The sequence below is a fragment of the Cimex lectularius genome, unplaced genomic scaffold, assembly GCF_000648675.2.
Source record: "Cimex lectularius strain Harlan isolate CLEC.00 unplaced genomic scaffold, Clec_2.1 scaffold40, whole genome shotgun sequence".
NCBI classification, from domain to species: domain Eukaryota; kingdom Metazoa; phylum Arthropoda; class Insecta; order Hemiptera; family Cimicidae; genus Cimex; species Cimex lectularius.
The window spans coordinates 1,559,794-1,579,791 of NW_019392652.1; the positions used below are offsets into that span (position 1 = coordinate 1,559,794).

General features: G+C 32.2%; 1 protein-coding gene across 3 annotated transcripts in view; it reads right to left on the bottom strand.

The window, feature by feature from the left end:
* The window catches only part of LOC106670145 (protein gooseberry-like), a 40,505-nt gene extending 22,380 nt beyond the window's left edge, over positions 1–18,125 (bottom strand). Inside the window, exons 1-5 of one of the 3 annotated variants that reach the window (XM_014400224.1) lie at positions 17,925–17,983; positions 17,683–17,855; positions 14,661–14,979; positions 6,773–6,823; positions 2,595–2,704 (exon numbers count right to left, since the gene is read on the bottom strand). In XM_014400224.1, the coding sequence (XP_014255710.1) occupies positions 2,595–2,704; positions 6,773–6,823; positions 14,661–14,979; positions 17,683–17,731 (529 nt within the window). In that variant the 5' untranslated portion in view covers positions 17,732–17,855; positions 17,925–17,983. Of the gene's footprint in view, positions 1–2,594; positions 2,705–6,772; positions 6,824–14,660; positions 14,980–17,682; positions 17,856–17,924 lie in introns of all 3 variants that reach the window. The other 2 variants (XM_014400223.2, XM_014400225.2) reach the window with 2 other exon arrangements.
* Positions 18,126–19,998: the final 1,873 nt, after the last annotated feature.

Sequence of the window (19,998 nt, forward strand, 5' to 3'; positions counted from 1 at the left end):
CTTCTTCACAATCGGGACAGAAACACCTTCAGGGCTGATTAAGATTAAACATGACATAATTAGCTTTCAAGACTTCAAAGATTTTCAGAACGTAAATAAATTTGAGTCTTAAATGAAGAAGTATAAAATCCGTCTTGTGCGTTTCGCAAACTTGTATAAACGTTTAATTTTGTAATTATTCCGACAGGAAAATGGTTCAAAGCCGCAATTTAATCATATTATTCTATACTTTTACATGAGTTAAGAACTGTGCTTATTTTCCTCAATAGGATGCTTAGTAATTACAAAGACATTAGAATTATGAAAATATTTATTAAGCTTCATTCAATGATTTGTCGGAAAAAAAATTCAAAGACGACTAGGATGAAAGTGAATATGAAAAATGTTAGAAATCGGCTTATTTAACGAATTTCATGCTTGGGCCCGCTCTCTTTTCACTTTCCTTCCGAATCCTATTCTTCTGGCTTTAATCGATTGACGGCCTTTCTATGCAAGAATTTATCAGCTGTCTTTACTTAATACTTAAGAGTTAAAACTTTTAAAATAAAGTATAGAACAATTGACCAAATTCGCTAGATTGCGTGGGGACAGCGGAAGTATAGTAGAACGTGATCGATACCCTTTTGGGTCCTCCCACTCAGGAGTTACATATGTGATATAAAGAGCAGTGCGGGTGTAATAAAAATAAAAAATTGCCTTTCTGAATTAAGATGCTGAATAATGTCAACTGTGTTGTCTGAAAGTAATGAGCAGTAAGTACCACTTCCTCTATCTTTGGCCAAGATTCAAGGGTTAAAAAGATTTGCAAGCAAACTAAGCGGGGATGAAATGATGGTAAATGTTTGGTAAACTTTCTTGTTAATTATTACAAGCAAGCCAAACATATTATTTTCATTTAAATTTAGCGGTCCAAGAGTCTTTAGTTGTTCTGACTCTATTGTTTGTACATAAAATCTGGCATATTTTTTGCACAGGTATTGCTGTAATTAAACAATTTGTACATCTGCTTTCTTGTATTATATGTGAATTTGAAAATTTCAATGGTATTTATTTAATATTTTTTGTGAAAATTATGTTTAATTTACTCTGATGGACATTTGACCAAGATGTCGCCTCTCGTTAGCGTAAATTTTTTGATTTAAATACTTAATATCATTATAAATAGGTAAATACCTAGAAAATATATGAAAATTTGTTAATTAATGAAATAGAAAATTCATTTGGAGAAGGAACGACTTTTCGTAAAGAACAGAATAGAGACCGATTTCAACATTTTTTCAGTATTTTGAAATTTTTTCCTTATTGAATTTGACTTTTAATAAGGGATGAAGGATTCCAAAGTTTACACAGAGGCGGAGATACATGGGTGAGTGGGGAAAAAAACAGCCCGATTTTCCGCTCAATATGCCAAGGGGCGCGTGTGGACGGCGAGAGTCGTTTTTGTACCGGTCGGCACCTTTGCTCTGTTAAAACAGCTGGGCCAAATTTGTGTTTCCCCGTCTTCAACCCTTGATCCGGAAACGTTTCACAAAGGGGGTGAAAATTTTTACCCCCGGCGTTTTCAAGCTTTGAGACTTCCGCCCCCTCAAACGAGCCGTTCATGGTTTTTTTTATACGAGAGTTGTTCCTTTTTTCACCGGCCCGTCTCATTTGCTAACGTGTGTGATTTGTCACGTTTTTTTAAATAAAAATATATTACTAAATCCTCCAGGCGATAATTAAATCCGAAAGCAACATCCTAAAAATCGGGACTATGCACTATTGAATTTTCTTTAATTTAGACACAAACCGTATATATGTAGATAAAAAATTAATCAATAAAACTGAATTTTGGTTTGAACCAAATAAATAAAACGCAAAAACTCATCCGAAGCCGAACCGAAACACCCAAAACAATGAGCGAAAGTAGACCAAAATTTTAGCAAACTGCAGGTTCATCACCCCAAAGACCCCCAGGTGATCTCTCAAAATGGATTTTTTTTGGAATTTTTCGTTGTAAAAGAAATGTTTTACAATAGATTGTAAGAATATGTGACTTTTTAATTAGTTTGTTTTTATTATTAATTATTATTTCCAATTTCTTGCCTTTGTGAAAGAATATGCGACTATTCTTTATTTGTTTTAATCAGTGTAAAATATCTGATGTTGATTGTATTCATAACTTCTTGAGCAAGATATGCCATGTTTGGCCTGTAAAGTATTTTATTGGATATGTCGTGGAAATGACCAATTACCAGTTTAAAATACATTCGTTCTTATGATAAAAAAGAAAATTCTAAGAACATTGGTAAGATTCGAACCAGGATCTATAACTCGTCCAATAATAATCGGAAACACCTTGTAACTAATAATATTTTACAATGTTTATAAAATTGAATTTATTTTGTAGACTTAAAATTGGTCAATGATTAAATCGAGAGGGCCGGAGAATTAGTTTTATTATTTGACTTCAGGGGTTCATGGGACGACCTACGAAGTTTGAAGAAGAGTAAATTTTGGAATGTAGTTGGCAATGTAAAACTTTATCGTTCAAAACGCACAAAAATGTCCCGATATTTTATAAATATATAATTCAATTGATAAAAGCAACATACCATCGAGGAGTTTTTTGTCGTCTCCGTCTCCGTCGTTTCCTCTCAAGAGCCTGGATATCGCGCTGACCGAGGGAGCGTTTCCCCGATCGCACAATCCTTCCTTTATCAACCTGTTGAAATTATATTCCATTAGAACAGTGTCAGAGAGGTGCAACATCAAGGTTGGTGCAATATCAGCTCCGGTGCAAATGGAACTCTCGAGACGAATGACTTCAAGGTGGGGAGGCCATTAATGGTTTTTTTTTAACTGCCAATTAATTTTAATGTCCCGTGATACGCGGGAATTATTGTCCTTGCGCTTTATTTTCTCTATTATAAACCGATTCTTTTAACTGTTGTATTCTTATCGCACTCCACGTTTACACCTGAATTTTCTGAAGTTAAAACAGAAGTTCTACATAGCCTATTCGGTGAAAGTTGAGGATTGACAATATCAGGAAAAAAAATTAGTTTAATTAATTCGCTTTAAAGATTGTCTACAGTAAATTAAGAGACATTTCTTTTGAAAAATTCGAAATATATCAGGTGCATCTACACTTCCCAAACTGGGTTAAAATGCTAATAAATGAACTGAAATATTTAAGAAAATTGCAAGGAATTTATTTTAACACTTCAATAATAGTCCATAAATAGGCATGAACAAAATAAATGGTCCGTATTTTTTTTTTTTAATAATTCACCTAATGGGCATCACTCCAAATTAATAAATAATATTTCAATGTAATGGATTCGTCAAAAAATCTTGCTACTCCACATACAATAATATAACATTAAGTCAATCGAAGTAAACCTTAATGTTGAGATTATGAATATAAACATTAAAAAAACCTATACATTTTTTTTCATCACGTCTCCTCATGAATAACAATTTTATAAATAAGCGGAAGGCCTTTTTCGATCGTTGTTTAGTTAAACCCATAAACAAGTTTAATATGATTACGTGCTAAGTAAAAACATTAATTGTCGAAAGACTGATCAAAAGTTACTTTTTTTGTTTGTTCAATTAACATCCTTAACATACAGGTAAAATTTGCTGTCAGTCTCAATAATAATATAATATAAATATACTTTTAATCTAAATTTTTGCTGTTCTTACTTTTTTCTTATTACGGATAGTTTAATTTTTATATATTATTGTTCGGGCAAATTCAAAAAGCTTTAATTATATATATTATTTTTTTCTTTTTATGCTTTTTTAAAGGTGGTTTAGGGAATTTTTGAAATGTACAACATTTCAGCATCCATACTATTTTCAAGTATATATTTATAGTAAATATTTTAATTTTACATTATTCTTTTTTCTCTAAGGAACGTTGAAATAAAAAATAAACCATATGCTTGAAAATTTTAATTTTTTAGATATTTTATTTTTAAAATTAAAAATAAACCATGTACTTGAAAAAAGTAAAATATGCTGTCTGTCTCAATAATATTATAAATATATTTCTTGTTTTCGGTTTTGCAGCCCTTCCTTTTTTTCTTATTGTGGATGGTTTAATTTGTATAAGTTATTGTTAAATTGAAAAAGCTTTATTTCGAGCAGAATTTTGAATTTGCCAAACAATAATATGTAATGAAGTTCAATAGCAATGAAGCTCAAAGTTTAAAAGAAATATTAAGTTCAATCTTTCCTTGTTTTTAGGCATTTTTTGAAGGAGGATTAAGAGACTTTTTTGAATGTAGGACATAACGACAACCTGTACCATTTTCAAGTATATGGTTTATTTCTGAAAATATTACTATATTACCTCTTTTTTCTCAAAGAATAATGTAAAATTTAAAAAAAGTAAGTTATGTCCCTGAAATGATTTAATTGTATATTTAATTTAATATCTTAATTATTTTTATGTTTTTAAATTAAAAATAAATTATGTACTTGAAAATGTTAGAAGATACCAAACTGTCTTACATTTGAAAAATTTCTTTTATATATTATTGTTTAGGTAAATTCAAAAAGCTTTTAGTTCGAGCAGAATTTTTAATTTAACAAACAATAATATGTAATGAAGTTCAATCGCAATGAGGCTCGAAGTTTAAAAGAAATATTAAGTTTAAATTTTCCTTATTTTTAGGCATTTTTTGAAGGAGGATTAAGAGACTTTTTTGAATGTAGGACATAACGACAACCTGTACCATTTTCAAGTATATGGTTTATTTCTGAAAATATTACTATATTACCTCTTTTTTCTCAAAGAATAATGTAAAATTTAAAAAAAGTAAGTTATGTCCCTGAAATGATTTAATTGTATATTTAATTTAATATCTTAATTATTTTTATGTTTTTAAATTAAAAATAAATGAAAATGTTAGAGGATACCAAACCATTTGAAAAATTTCTTAAACCACCGTAAAAAAGGCCTGAAAATAAAGAAAAATTAAACCATCCATAAATAAATATAATAATACATGTAATAATAGGTACGCAATATTCTGCAAAAGAGTATGTAAACCTTTTTACAAATTTTCTAATATTATCTAATGTAAAGGTTTCTTATAAATTATTTAGAAATCGTGAGATGCGGTCTGGTGTGATGTAGGTTTCAGAAAAACATTTTCTTTATCGTGCCATGTTTCGATCTTTATTGAGATCATCTTCAGGGCTCAAAGTGTTTGTCTTCTGTGTAATTGTGCCATTCTTGCGTGTCGTGTTGAGAGTGCTGAACAGACAACATAAAACGTATTTTCAAGGGCAACAATAGAAATAAATTTTTAAAAATTGTCGACTTGTGAGATTTATCTAAACGCTAGTTTTTCGATAAATGCATGGCATTTTTGTTTGTTTCCTTTTTGAAAACTAGGCCAAGTTGATATTAGAAATCTTGTTTTTACCTCGACTAAAGAATATTTGCAGACAAACGTACTTATAGACCTTACGATTTAGGGCATTTTAAAAGGTGATTTATGACAACAACGGTCATACAATATGACAAAATACGACAAGCCGTATATCAATTTCCACATTTTGCCCAGTGGTTCAATGCGTATTTGTACGTTGGATGGAATTAACACAATAACAGCGGCCCTTGCGTCCGTAATTAAGTAGGTGAACTTTTCTCGGAAAACGGCCCGAAAAGGTTGCGTCAAATTTTCGGGTGCCAACGGCAACCGACGTCCAATAGATTTACGGCACCGGGTGCACTGAACCCCGGGCTTTGTACAGGACCGGTACCGTTCGGTGCCTAATGTCCACAGCTAACATGCGTTATGTGTCCGAGGAAAAACAAATACGATTAATTTTTGTAGAACATAAAGTAATGTGGAGGAGAATCAATATGAAAAACGAAAAAAAAAAACACATGCTACATGAATCCTAATCCAGATCTTTAATAGTAGAACTTTCTAATTATCATTTGGAGATTGTGAAATGCGGTCTGGTGTGACGTAGGTTTTAGAAAAAATATTTTCTTTATGGTGCCAACGTTTCGATCTTTATTGAGATCATCTTCAGGACCTGGGATTTATAAACATTGTTTAAATTATACAAATACATATAGGATGTGAAAAAAGTGAATTTATACAATGCTAGAAATTTTTGACTCATTCAAAGTGTTTGTTTTCTGTGTAGATGTGTCGTTATTGGGTGTCGGCACCTGAAGATGATCTCAATAAAGATCGAAACGTTGGTACGATAAAGAAAACGTTTTTCTAAATCCTACGTCACACCAGACCGCATCTCATAATCTCCAAATAATCATTAACTAACGGTCACTAAACACCACACATTTTCTAATTACTACTAATTTCAGATACATTTTTGATTAGAAATTGATTTTAAGAGAAGTGGATTAATCACACTAACGATTATTTTCGTCGCTACAGTTTGGTTGAAACACATTATTGTAAATTTATATTGGCTTAAAAAAAATCATTTTTAATTAATTAACTTGTCTTAAGGAACTATTTTACTCAGAGAAGCTATACTCGAATTTACGAATTTTTTTAAAATCTCTATTATTTATTAATATTTTTAGTTAAGATATATAAAAGGAATTATTTATATATGGTATTTATTGAAAATAATAACAATGAGCGAGACGAAAGAAAATAAGTTTTTCGGACCATGAAATCGTTTATTTTGGTTTTAAATCTTTCCCTTCGATTTATTTTGACAAAATTAAAGTCCGTGTTTCAGGATAAAAAAATCTATTGAAACGGAATTATTTAAGCGTCATACTCACGCGTTTGTTCCTTCCTCAGTCTTTAATATGACGCCATCATCCGCTTGGCTTCTGCCAACAGAAGAGTAAATAAAGCCAATTTTCAACAAGAAAAAAAAAAAAATGCACGGCTTCCCAAATATTAATTATTGTTTCAAAATATTTTGCCTCTTAGGAAAAAGGGGCCTAACTATGAGGAGACGGGAAGTACGAGGGCCACAAATCGTTCCGACAGGCCGAAGACAATCTCTGTAACGTCCTAATCCTTTGTAGACAAACTTCGGCTTAGTGGGCTTTCTGATTTATTGGTGATTTGTCACTACTTCAAAGAAAATTTTACTGGGAAACCTTCGGACACAACGTGGCCAGGAATAAATAGGACAATTTTTGATTAACCGTTTACTATTTTAACACAAAAAATAAATTACTGTGTTGGACTTCCTTGTTATTTTATTGCTCTAAAGACGGAGAATTAGGTTGATATTTGAACTGATTTTTCCCATTGACAGTATTTAATGACAGGCACTTAATGGATTAATCACCTATAAAAAAAGGTGAATTTGCAATATTATCAAATCCAACGTTATCGGATGCAGGTCGTAAAAGAAAATAAGCTCCGTGCTATCTTTTCTCGTTTTGCGTTTAAAAACGCCGACTTCCTGCATTCTCTGATTTACTGCCCTTGGAAAAGTAATTATTTCAGAACACAGTCGGTTTTATTAAATCTTTTCTCGTTTTATTACCACTAAAAGCGAGCACTTTCAGCAATGACTTCATTCACTTCATGTTAATCCTGCCACGTTTACAAGCGATAGCAGGAATATCATGGAGGAAAAGAAATAAAACCTGAAAGTCATACAAAATCATATAAATATATATAAAACAAGGTTCGTAGTTTTTGAAAACTAGAATTTAAAAAAATAACAACTGTCAGAACAAAGCTTCAGTATTATAATAGTCATACACTTTTCTATACATTGCAGAATTGAATAAATAATAGATAAATAAAGTAAATTTCAAGTACAATTTCTTGGCGCATAAAGTGAAGTATAAGAAAAGTAAATAAAGAGAATGTTCCTATAGCTTATTAATAAACAAAATTTGGAAAGAAAACAAATTAAAGAACTTTTATGGACAAAATTTATGATTCTTGCAAATATTAAATTGCTGGTTTTATGACCAAAATATTCGGTAAAAAATCCCCCAATTGAAGAAAATAGCTGAGTATCTTCGTTGTTTTCGGCATAAAAATCGGCTAGAATCAAGCTATTCTTCGCTGAAACGACTCAAGTTGGGCTTTTCTTCCAAGATTGCTCCCGTTCTCACGTCTCATTACAGACCGGACGGGTTTGGCTGGGTTGTTCTGCCTCATCCGCCCTATTCACCCGATCACTTCGACACGCTGGATGGCTGACGAAACCACATTGAGTTCATCGGCCAAATGCGACAAGTTTTCGGAAGAAAAAAATATTGAAAATTGTGGCACACTTGTTACTTTGGAATATAGAAAGGCCTGTATTCTTTAGAGTTCAGATTTTTCCAGAAAAAACGTACATTTGTTTTAAAAAATGAATGAAAGAAGAGGGCAACACAATTGATTGATTACCATTGTTAACAAAAAATGAATTAATTTAAAAATAATGCAAATAGGGGGTAGGCGGCCGGAACGGTTAAGCTTTGACACGTATCACTGCAAGGGTCTCGGGTTCGAATCTCAGCGGCCCTGATTTAAACCCAGTCAAAATATAATAATTTAACAATTAAATCGTCCTACAAAGAAGGACAAACATATATTAAAAAACATTCACCATAGAATAAATTAAATTCCATTCACACTTTCAGTTTAGACATTATGGGAAAATTGTCATATTCCAGCCAGATGTCAATAAACGAGCCAGAAAATTGAGAAATCAACAAATCAAGGATAATTGAAACGACCGCATGAAATTCTGTGACAAATATAACATCAATAAGCCCTCCAATAGTGATTTATAACACGGCGAAACAAAGCGGACTGATGTCACGGGAGAATGTCCTGCCGGAAACACTTCGGTTCGACGTCTCTGTCAATCAAGTGTAAAGGATAAATGGTAAAAGGGACCTGGAGAGTGAGAGAGACTCGGCGAGAAAGAGAAGACATTTAAATTTAGAGTGAAATTGGTCACGGCGGCCCTCGGGACGGAAGCCGCCAGACGTCACCGTAATAAACTAACCGGGACAAAAAAACGCCATAAATAAAAAAAGGGGCTAATTTACCTCCTAATTTTTATAGGCTAATCTTCGTTTTTTTATGGACTGTGCTTTACTGGGAATTTCATTGGAGGACGTGCAAATTTGGCCACATCGGTAATTTTTCAAATTGTACAACCATTGACCTGCTATGATGAACAATTTTCTCTCCTTTACCCTTTGATTTTGAATATTTTAGTTGGATTTTGAAAAATATATAAGGCTTATCGTAATATGTACTGAAGGAATAACTCCAACCTAAGAGAAATACTATTTCCCTTGAGAAAATGATCATTTACGAAAGATTAAATAGTATAAGTTACTTGATAAACTATAATTTTAAAAAATTATAATTTTATTTATTGTATTAATTACAACATTGATTCAGACAGACTACATCTCGATCGAAAATATTTTCAAATTAGAACATTAATAGACATGTATATAGTCAATAATATGTAAAACTAAAAAAAAAGGAAAAAGGAGTGCTGAATATCAATTTATCTCAATCTCCGTTTTATCTCAATCTCAATGTCTCTTTTTTTCACTCACTTTCCCGCTCAATATTTTTCTTTCAATCATATTTTTTCTTTCTCATTTTTCTTCTTTTTTGCATACTTTTCACTCTCCTTCAATCTCTTTTCCTACCTTTCTTCAATTTTCTCTTTGCCTTTAGTTATCTGTCTTCTTCTTTAGATAATATATTCTTTCTTTCAATCTCCTGCTCCCGCTTTTCTCTGCCTCCTCATTCGCTTTTCTTTTTACCCCGTCCTTTCTATATTCCCTTTGCTAGCAATTAATAGCAACTAAACCATTCTCTCTCTCTCTCTCTCTCTCTCTCTCTCTCTCTTAATTGTTTCTTTTTCTTTTCATTTTTCTTCTTTCTTTTTTTGTCTTTCACAGTCCTTCAATCTCTCATCATATCTCTTTCACCTTGTTTTTTTCCTATTTGCACTTCTCCCTTCGGTTTCCTCTTTGCCATTAATTTATCTGTCTTCCTCTTTTAATAAACTTTCGTCATTCTCTATCTCCTCCTTTCCACTCTTGCCCTTCCTTTCTCATTCGCCTTTTCTTTTTTCCTGCCGCTTCTCTCCTTTCTGTATTCTCTTTGCCAATGATTGAATTATTCTCTCTCATTCTCACTTACTCTCTTCTTTTCGATTATCTTTTTTCTTTCTCATTTAGGTAATTTTTTCAAGTATGATCTATTTTCTTCAATTTTCTCTTTGCTATTATTTACCTACTCTCCTCTTTCTTTTTTTTGTGAGATTGTTATTCTCTCTTAATCATCTATCCTTTCACTCAATCCCGTTCTCTTTTTTTTTGTTCATCTTCTCTCACACCGTATCTCTTCCCTTTCTCACCTATTTGTCTTTCTTCCTGTCTCTTTCTCTTTTCTACATTATTCTACTACATAAAGTAGTAGAAAAATAGAAAAACCACCCCACAAGAGATGTATACGGATTATATTAAAAAACTATGAATCTTAACATGCTATTTCTTTTTTTGAACCGTAAAGTTCAATTAAAATTGATTGATGATCAATCGAGTCCCAACACCGACGTTCACACAGCCTCGGTGGTTAAATTATTCATGGGAGGGCTTTGTAGAATCAATGAGGAGATGGTTTTTCCTTGGATTGAGGATTAAAAGTATGTCTCGTATTTCTCCTCGTATTTGTTTTCCATCTCAAACGTTAACACAACAAGGCAAATAATAAGTGTAAGTTGTTTGTGTATCTGATTTTTTTAAAATGAATAATTTGTACATTGCATCGTTGAACTCGAATTACAAGCTTACTTGAGCAGTACTAAGTGGCACACATGTTCTCTCTTTTTCCCCCTGCTCCACACTAATTGTCACATAAGTCATTTTTTCGGCGGTGGCCCTGATACAATATTTGAATATGGTAATTAGTCGGGGGACAAATGACGAATTACTCTCTTACAAATCTCTAAGCTAATGAACATTAATTTATTCAATATGATAAAGAAAAATAGAATTACGAGAAAATATTCCAAAATAAAACATCACTTCTAGAATGAATATTGGATTTAGAAATATGTGGTGTTTAGTGACCGTTAGCCAATAATTGATTATATGGAGATCGTGAGGTGCGGTCTGGTGTGACGTAGGTTTTAGAAAAACATTTTCTTTATCATGCCAACGTTTCGATCTATATTGAGATAATCTTCAGGGCTCATAGCGTTTATTTTCCGTGTAAAACACTTTGAGCCCTGAAGATGATCTCAATAAAGATCGAAACGTTGGCATGATAAAGAAACTGTTTTTCTAAAACCTACGTCATACCAGACCGCACCTCACGATCTTCAAATAATCATTGGATATAGATAAACATGAAATATGCCTATATTATATACTATTTATTGTATACTCAGGTTGCTACGATAGAGAACTTCATATTTTTTCTTTGTATTCGTCTCTTGTCGCCGCTTGATATAATGATATCCAATGATGCTGACCAATAATCATCAAATTGGCAACAGCTAACAATATTCTTCTAAAAAATATGAGTTTTTAATATTTTGGACTAAATTTGATATAACCGTGTAAAAATGTATGAGCAAATCATCCGTCAATTGCTTCAACGATTAGATGAATAGAAAAGTTAGTGAAAAAATAAATGAATGATCGAATATTTAACTGAGTTATTACGATGGAGCAGTTGAGTGATTGACTGAGCTAATGAGTGATTGAATGAGAGAGTGATCTAATAAAAATCGAGTGAGTTGAAGTGCAATATGTAAACGATTTGAGTGAGCGAATACTCAAGTGATTGATTGAATGGGTTATGGAAGTAGTTGAGTGAAAGCGTAAATAAGTGATTTATTGAGTCAGCTAGTTGTTCAGTGACTGAGTGTCGTTAGTGGGTAAGTGGAAAATGGATAAATGATTGATTTATGAAGTTAATATAAGTGGGTGAATAGTCTTAATTTAATGATTGATTGAGGTGGGTAGTAAGTGAGCGAAGGAGTCAATCAATCAACTTTACCGATTATTCAAATATGTAGGGAATGGGTAGTTTTGTAAACTTACGTGCGATCCAATGAAAAAATGTGTAAGCGAGTGAGTCAATGAATAACTGATGATTGATGATGCCTTCATTTCCATGAATGAAGTTTTGGTAAATTAGCCACCTATATATTTTGTTTGGTTAAGAAGCAAGTAATCAATATTTACATAATTTCATATCCCTGAAATGGATTTTTTTCTCTATCAGAAATTAGTTTTTTCCGGAAAACTATTTTAGTGGATGAACACGTACGACAACGCGTTAAACAATGTGTACAACTTGCGCGTTTTCCCATAAAAGGAACTGTTACGGGATTAGACGTGTTAGTCAAACCGTGGGAATAGGGTTGAAAAAGTAAGGGAAGCTTGTCCACTTTTTCCCAACTATCGATTAAATTAGGATGTATTGATAAAATTAATTAAAAAGTAATTTTTGATAGTATCAAATTATGTAATAAGTGGCTTTATTCAGTAGTTTTTAACTTAGAAAATCTGCTTCAAATTCCGCTGAGTAATGTAATACTAATAAATAACAACTGTACTAATTTTCTGATTAAAAAATATTTAAACTTAAATTTAATTAAACATATTTATAATATTATTCCTTCATAGATTAATCAAGTTGAAACGATATTGAAAAAGTTGTGCTTTGCATCTTTATCGTTGTAGTTTTAATATCATGTACTTTATCACACTTAAACCACCTAAGATTATTTTTAGAAAAGCGAATCGACAATTTTTACTTAAGATTATTTAATTAAAGTTTTCTTTTTAAATTCTCCCATTATCTTATTTTTACAGTTCTACAGTTCAGTTTAAATCAGTGTTTAATCTGTTTTTTTCTTTTCTCCAGAGATAAACATTTTCCCATCGATTTTTTACACAATAATACAACGATGATGCAGGGATTTTTTTGTGATATTTTCCATCTTTCAATTATCAATTAAATAGATTGAAAATCGAAAAGAAATTATCTAGTGTGACCCTTTGATTATAATTTAAATAAAATGTAAAATAAAAATTCTATTGGTTTCTTATCTATATTTAGTTTTGGGTTAATCATTCTTCAATACTATACAGTCTTCATGATGCTAATTTTTTGGTTATATACAGGTTGCATTAACAGGTTATCTTACAATATTGGCTTTATATATGTATATAATCAAGTAGCAAATAGTCCAACCGTGGGAATAGGGTTGAAAAAGTAAGGGAAGCTTGTCCACTTTTTCCCAACTATCAATTAAATTAGGATGAATTGATAAAATTAATTTATTTTATTGGAATCCATCCATCCATCCATCCATCAATCTAAACCGTCCTGTAGTCGACAACCTGAGGTACAAACGAGAGGCCTAGCATTTTATGATATCGACGTAATATACATAGAACAGTGAAGATTCAGTAACCAGATCGAGACGCACAAAAGGCTACAGGTTGAAAAAAATAAGCGTGATAAAATAGGAAAAGAAGTACATCTCCAGAAGGTCGGCGATGACCTCAGTTATTTCTCGGCCCATAAATCTCCTCTTTTATATAGAGTAGAATTGATTTATATATTTTTAACAAATCTAAGGTTGATAAGCTTTATTAATATGAATACTTATGACGGCGAGGCAAATAAACAATTATATATAAAATTCAGGTGTTCCATTTTATAAGAAATATGATAGGGATTGATATGTAATATATTGCTGGATTTTTGATAATTCTATTCATTCTAATTGATGTGTATCGCTTTATTTTGTATTTACTTTTATAACATTAAATAAAATATTATTATTATTATTATTATTATTATTATTGATAACGCAGTTTTTAAGGATGAAGAGGTTTATTTTTCTTCGAAATGATAAATTCCAAAGCGGTATATTTTCGAATAGTTTAGCAACGAAAACAGTTGAGAAAAGAGCGAGAACTGACGGAACAGACACCAAACTGATGAAAAAAAATTTCGTACCAAGGCATTTTTCTCTAATGTGTATTTTTATTTCCTAATTAAATCTATTAGGCCGGCTTGGAAGAGGATTATACATTTGAAAATCTAAATTATGTCCGATTTGTGAAGATTTACGAACTGAAAAAGGTTTTGTCAGTTGTTTTGATCAACCCTGATCATCCTGGTCAGCCTAATTTTTTGTTTCGGTCGGACGAGTATGACAGAATTTGCAACTTCGCGTTCTTAGGTTCGTCCTTTTTCCAACACTTCGGTGATAACCGATGAAGGAAGAAAAATCGAAATGGTTCTTCTGAGCTGTGTTAAATAGCATAAAATTGTATTTAAATGTGTAAAATACGAAAAACAAATGGCTAATTTTAAAAGCGGTAACAAGCGAGAATGGACGGACCAAATTTGTGAAAAATTGAGGTAGAAAAAATTTTCAGTTGCCGGTAAATACATAATTTTCGAGTGCTATGTAGCCTGTGAGTGTTACTTGGGATTTGTTCCCTGAAAATTTTTGTTGCAGCATCTCTAGATAAAATTTCAAAATTTGTTCTAAATTGAACTGACAGTTCTTGAACAAACTTTGGAAAATTTGCAGACTTTTTGTTTAGCGGTTTAAGTAGACGTATTGTTCTAAATATTTCCTTTTTAAGAAAAGAAACTGAACGGAGGTTCATTATGTGAGGAGTAAGTGATTTTAATTACCTGTCTCTAATTTCCCAGCTGAAGATGCCCGGGTTCTCTCCTTTGTACTCCTCGATCCTCCGTTCGACGTCCGGGGTTGCCACCCTCGGCTTGCTGCCTCCGATCACCCCAGGTCGGATGCTTCCAGTCTCCTGGTAACGGTTGAGGATTTTCGACACGCAGCCGTGTGAGACCCTGAGCTGCCTGGAGATAACGCAGGGCCGCACCCCGGCTGCAGCCATTTCGACAATTTTGAGCCGAATGTGGTTCGGCAAGGGTCGCCCGTTGATGAACACACCCCCAAGCTGGTTCACTCGCCCTTGCCCGGTCGAGCAAACATCTGAGGAACATCCGTGGGTTACATTCCGGCAGAAACCACATCAAAATTTATTATGACTAAAAGCTCTAGCAAGCATCTGAAGGCATGCATCTTAAGTTGTAAAATAATTGTAAAAATATATAATTTTAAACTCTGCTAAAAATAAAAATTGTTCTTAACAACGTCAATTGAGTATTGTAGCAGGAAGCACCAAATTGGAGAGGAAACTGTAGATAATCTTAAAGATTTTCCATGCCAATCCTTTATAATGTTTAAAAATGATAAATAATTAGCAAATTCTACCGACATGCTGACAAGTAGATTTTTCCCACCATTCTGTCATTTATTAAACGATCTGTACAATTGTATGGTTTTATTTTATTATTTTATGCATTATACCTGCGTGTACTTTTTATATTTAGTAACTAACTTTTAGGTTTTTTGCAAACAGAAATATTCATCTGAGGGAACCTCAATCAAAACTAGTGTGTTTTAATGCTCGAATAGATGAAAAATTAAAAGGTAGTTTAATTTTTGTTTTGTTTAATACAAGTAGCATTTAAAAATTATTTAAATATTAAATTGTAGATTATAAATATTCAGATGTATATAGTTAAAATTGAATAATCTGTCGTTGAACTATTTAATCAATATAAATATTTTACAATTAAATATTTCGTTTTATTTGCTCGAGAACTGTAAATTTTGTAATCCTATCTCTCAAAAATGGTACTGTTAAAAAATGTCTTATCAAAAACTAGATTTTTATTTATCGTACGTTTATGTATGCTAGAACATGATAATACATGATTTTATTAAATATGATAAATATTAATTAAATAATAATTATTAATTAATATTAGTCCAAAATTAAGATTTAAATAAAACATTTAATTACCTTTACAATTTAATTACAGTTAAAGGTATTGAGGGTAGTTACCCCGGTAATGGTAAAAATACATCAACACAAAAACAGTTCATAAGTGGTTTTGTATGAATTTAACTTCACATAATTTTTAATTCATTCTTCGTATATCCTGTTTCAGCTATAGTAACATGACAATTTAGAAAAATAAAACATATTTGAAAAAAAGTCAAAAATTTATCTGACAATAGGAATGTGACTTTGTTATCATTGGTTACCGAAAAGCCACGTTACACGACATCATCATTGGTGGATTTTACATGCAGATACTTTCCGAGTAGGAATAATTTTGATTTTAAGACAAATTCCGAAACACTCGGCGATATTAGGCGGCCTGTTGGAACTGCTATCGATTTCTATGTGTTTACCTTTGCTGGAAAATTTTGAAAACGAGTTTCTAAAATTGTAACACGCCTGAAGAAAACGTTATAAATCGGATAAATGACAATATTTTTTTAAAAATTCTTAAACCATTAGTCACGCAATAATTTTTAAAAATAATATTTGAAAATTGATTATTACAAATAATAAACGAATAGATGCAATTTTTTTTAAAAAATCCGACAGTCTATGGACAAAAATTACTTATTTTGAAAATCTATATATCTATCTAGTCTATCTATTGACAGAATATAAAGATCAATGTAACTAACTTGAAATTAATTTAGCCTCTGACGTTTATGGTTTCTGTAAAAATAAAAGAGACGAAAAGTTATAAAAACTGTCCATAATTGAAATAACCTAAAATCTTTGAAGTTTTTCAACTGATTATTTCTAAATAAATGCTCGTATTACAAACGTTTTTGAAATTCCAAATAAAACTAGATTACAATATTTGCTTTGGACGTTACCGATCATTTTGGACTGCCCATAATCTCTGTAAGAGGCTTTTGGGCATTTCGACAATTTTAGATACCACACTATAACTAAACTACAAATTTGTAACTAGTATATAAGACAGTACACTGAAAAAGGGTTATGAAACATGAAAGTAAAATTTTATTCAACCTTTAAACGTAAAAAGTATATTTTCATGGGGTTATTATGTAGATTGTGCTATCATTTTAAATTATTCGAAATACTTACTCATTACTAGAAATAAAAATAGCTAACATTTATACAGTTTTCGTTGTGTAAGTTAACTTTAAGAGAGTTAAGAAAATTAAAAAGCTTATTCTTTTGTTACTAATTAAAATGGCAGAACTGAAAAAATTAAAAGTGCAATATATGTTAAAATTGATAAGACATTTGGAAATTCTATTTAGCGAATGTAATAAATAATTGCAATAAACTAAAAGAAAATAGGTTTAATAAATATTTATTATCTATTAAAGGAAATTATTTAATTCATACATACTCATTGTATTAATTATTAATGTGGCATATGTCACGAAATTAAAAATATTGTTAATATTTAGAAAATAATGTTCATGCAAATCTTAACCTATATTATAATTTTAATTATTTTCTACAATTATGCTTTTATTACATGTAAAAATCTGGTTTATTGTTTGTCGTATAATTTAACTTTTTTTTTAATTAAAGAAAAATTTTTACAAGTTGTTTCTGTTGAGTTGATGTAGGCCACTGAAGGCCTGTTCATGCTAAACGGCGATTAACCCACTGAATAAATTAAAATCAGTTAAGGGATTTTTTTTTGAAAATTTCATGTTATGATCATGTTCTTACTACATTTATTTAATAAAAGGTCACCATAAGCTACATGCAACTAAAGTGACTCCATAATAATAACTAGTATGTACATATAATGGGTTTTTAAGAAATAAAAATGAACTTACCCATTGTTTTGTCAAGTAACAAATTGTGCATTGCTGCTGTCAGTGTCATTGTACTGTTTTTGTTAATTGATTAGTTCAAAATGAGTTGAAAATGTATTTGCCCAATACTCAATAGAAAAACCAAAATAAAAAGGCACACTGTCACGGGAGTCATACACATACACTCACAGTCACTAATTTCAAATAAAAATGAGAATGTGTTGTTAGAAAATACAGTCCGCGATTTTATTGGTGTCTCTCACCTTGGAAAGGGTATCCAGTAAAGCAAGGGCGCATCATATCGAAGTTGGTGACGGTCATCTCTTCTGTCCTGCACTATCGTCAGCAGATACTCATCTCTCGGTCGGATCTGGTGAAAGTTGACAACGGCCTATCGAACTCTCCAACCGGAGAACACGGACTGAGACTCTCTTGCACCTTGGTGAGCACTGATGCTTCCCGGGGTGTCCGCCCCGCCTACGGACCGTCGACCAACCGGCTTCATCCCAAAGAAACACTTCCATTGGACGCAGCCCCTCCAGAAGCTCTCCCTCCATCCTGTCACAAGGGAGCTTTTCATAAATAACCAGCCAGGAGTCATAAACTGATCATAAATTTTCTCAAAATGGACACATAATTGGTAGTATTGCCTTTCTGAAAATAGACTCCTTCAGTGTAGAAACTGCACTATTATTGCCACCCCCGGCCTGTCATATAAATCGTTTCTTAGAGGCATCATGTTGATTAGTTATGAGTGAAATTATAGGGTTTTTATTATCACTGATTAGTGCCTATCCTCACCCCGGCAGATGAGTTTCGACTTATTTTCAATTTCAGCCTTGGTTATGATATGTAAATGTAATAATTACCATACATTTAAGTCCAATTAGTCTGGATCTAAGTAATTAATATAAAAACTAATTACGACCTATATTTTGGATGACAGAAATCGTTTTAAGGAATTGTTTTTGTGCTGTTTGGACTTTATGGATATCCTTACTGACAATATGGCGTATTGTTGTGTACACCGTGTGAAACAACGACTTAAGACTGACCAGAAGCCGAAACCCGTCTGGCAAGAAAGTCTTAAGAAAATGATCGAACTACTGGTTTGTAAACCAGCAAACCCCATGATAAAACCCCACAGTTACAATTTATGTAGTGCTTAGGTTCCAGATCATTTTTGGTCTACATCTATGCTGGTTTGGTCTTTCAGACAGATTCTTGACAATTTGGCGTATTCGTTGGTTAGTTTGTGGAGTTTCGTTCAACCGCTAAACAATCCCAATATTGAAGATGGCCAGAAGCCGAAACGTGTCTGACTAACGAAAACAGCATAAATAGGTAGAACAAATTGATCGCAAACGGCTAAAGTAAATAAACATCACCCCCCTTGTGGAAATCCCATAATCGTATTTTATCTAGTTTGGTAGTTTCAGATTATTTTTGGTCTATTTTTTACTGCTTTGATATCTGAAACAGAGTCTCAGCAAGTTGACGAATTCAGTGATGATTTTGTGTAGTTGCTGTACGTAGGACTTAATCATGAAACATGCGTACAGTTAGTTCAACCTCTACACAATCCCAGTCTGAAGATGGCGAGTAGCCGAAATAGGTCTGACTAATTAGTTATATGCAAGAATTGAATTAGTGAAAAAATAATTAATAATAATAATTAACGGTAATTAAGGTAATTCAACTAACGATTAATTGCAATACGCAAAAATAGGCAGAACAAAATAATCGGAACCACCAAACTGCAGGAAACCCATTAGGAAATACCACAAATGGATTTTTATGGAGTTTGGTGGTTACAGAAAGTTTTTTGTCTACCTACCTTACTTTGGTCTGTCAGACAGTTTGACCAATTTGGCGCATTCAGTGGTTAGTTTGTGGAATTCTTACGACAACGCGTACATATCAACCGCTACTCAATCCCAACCTTGAAGATGACGAGTAGACGCAACGCATCTGTCTAATCGAAACTAAGGCAGATCAAAATCATCGGAAACTTCCAAACTCCAGATTTTTCCGTAGGAGACCCCATGAAGAAATCCTACAATTTTAGTTTATATAGTTTGTCGATTACAGATCATTTTTTATTTAACTATCCCCGCTGCTATGATTTGTCAGGCAACTTAGAATAAATAATACAACTTGGCGTATTTACTAATGGGCTTGTGAAATTCAAGTATGAAGGATTTATTCATGAGAAAGCGCACAGTTCAACCTCTACATAATCCTAGCACTGAAGATGGCGAGATGCCGAAATACGTCTGACAGTTGAAAACAACGAAAACAAGCAGACCAGAAGTCATTGTTAAAACATGTAAAAAA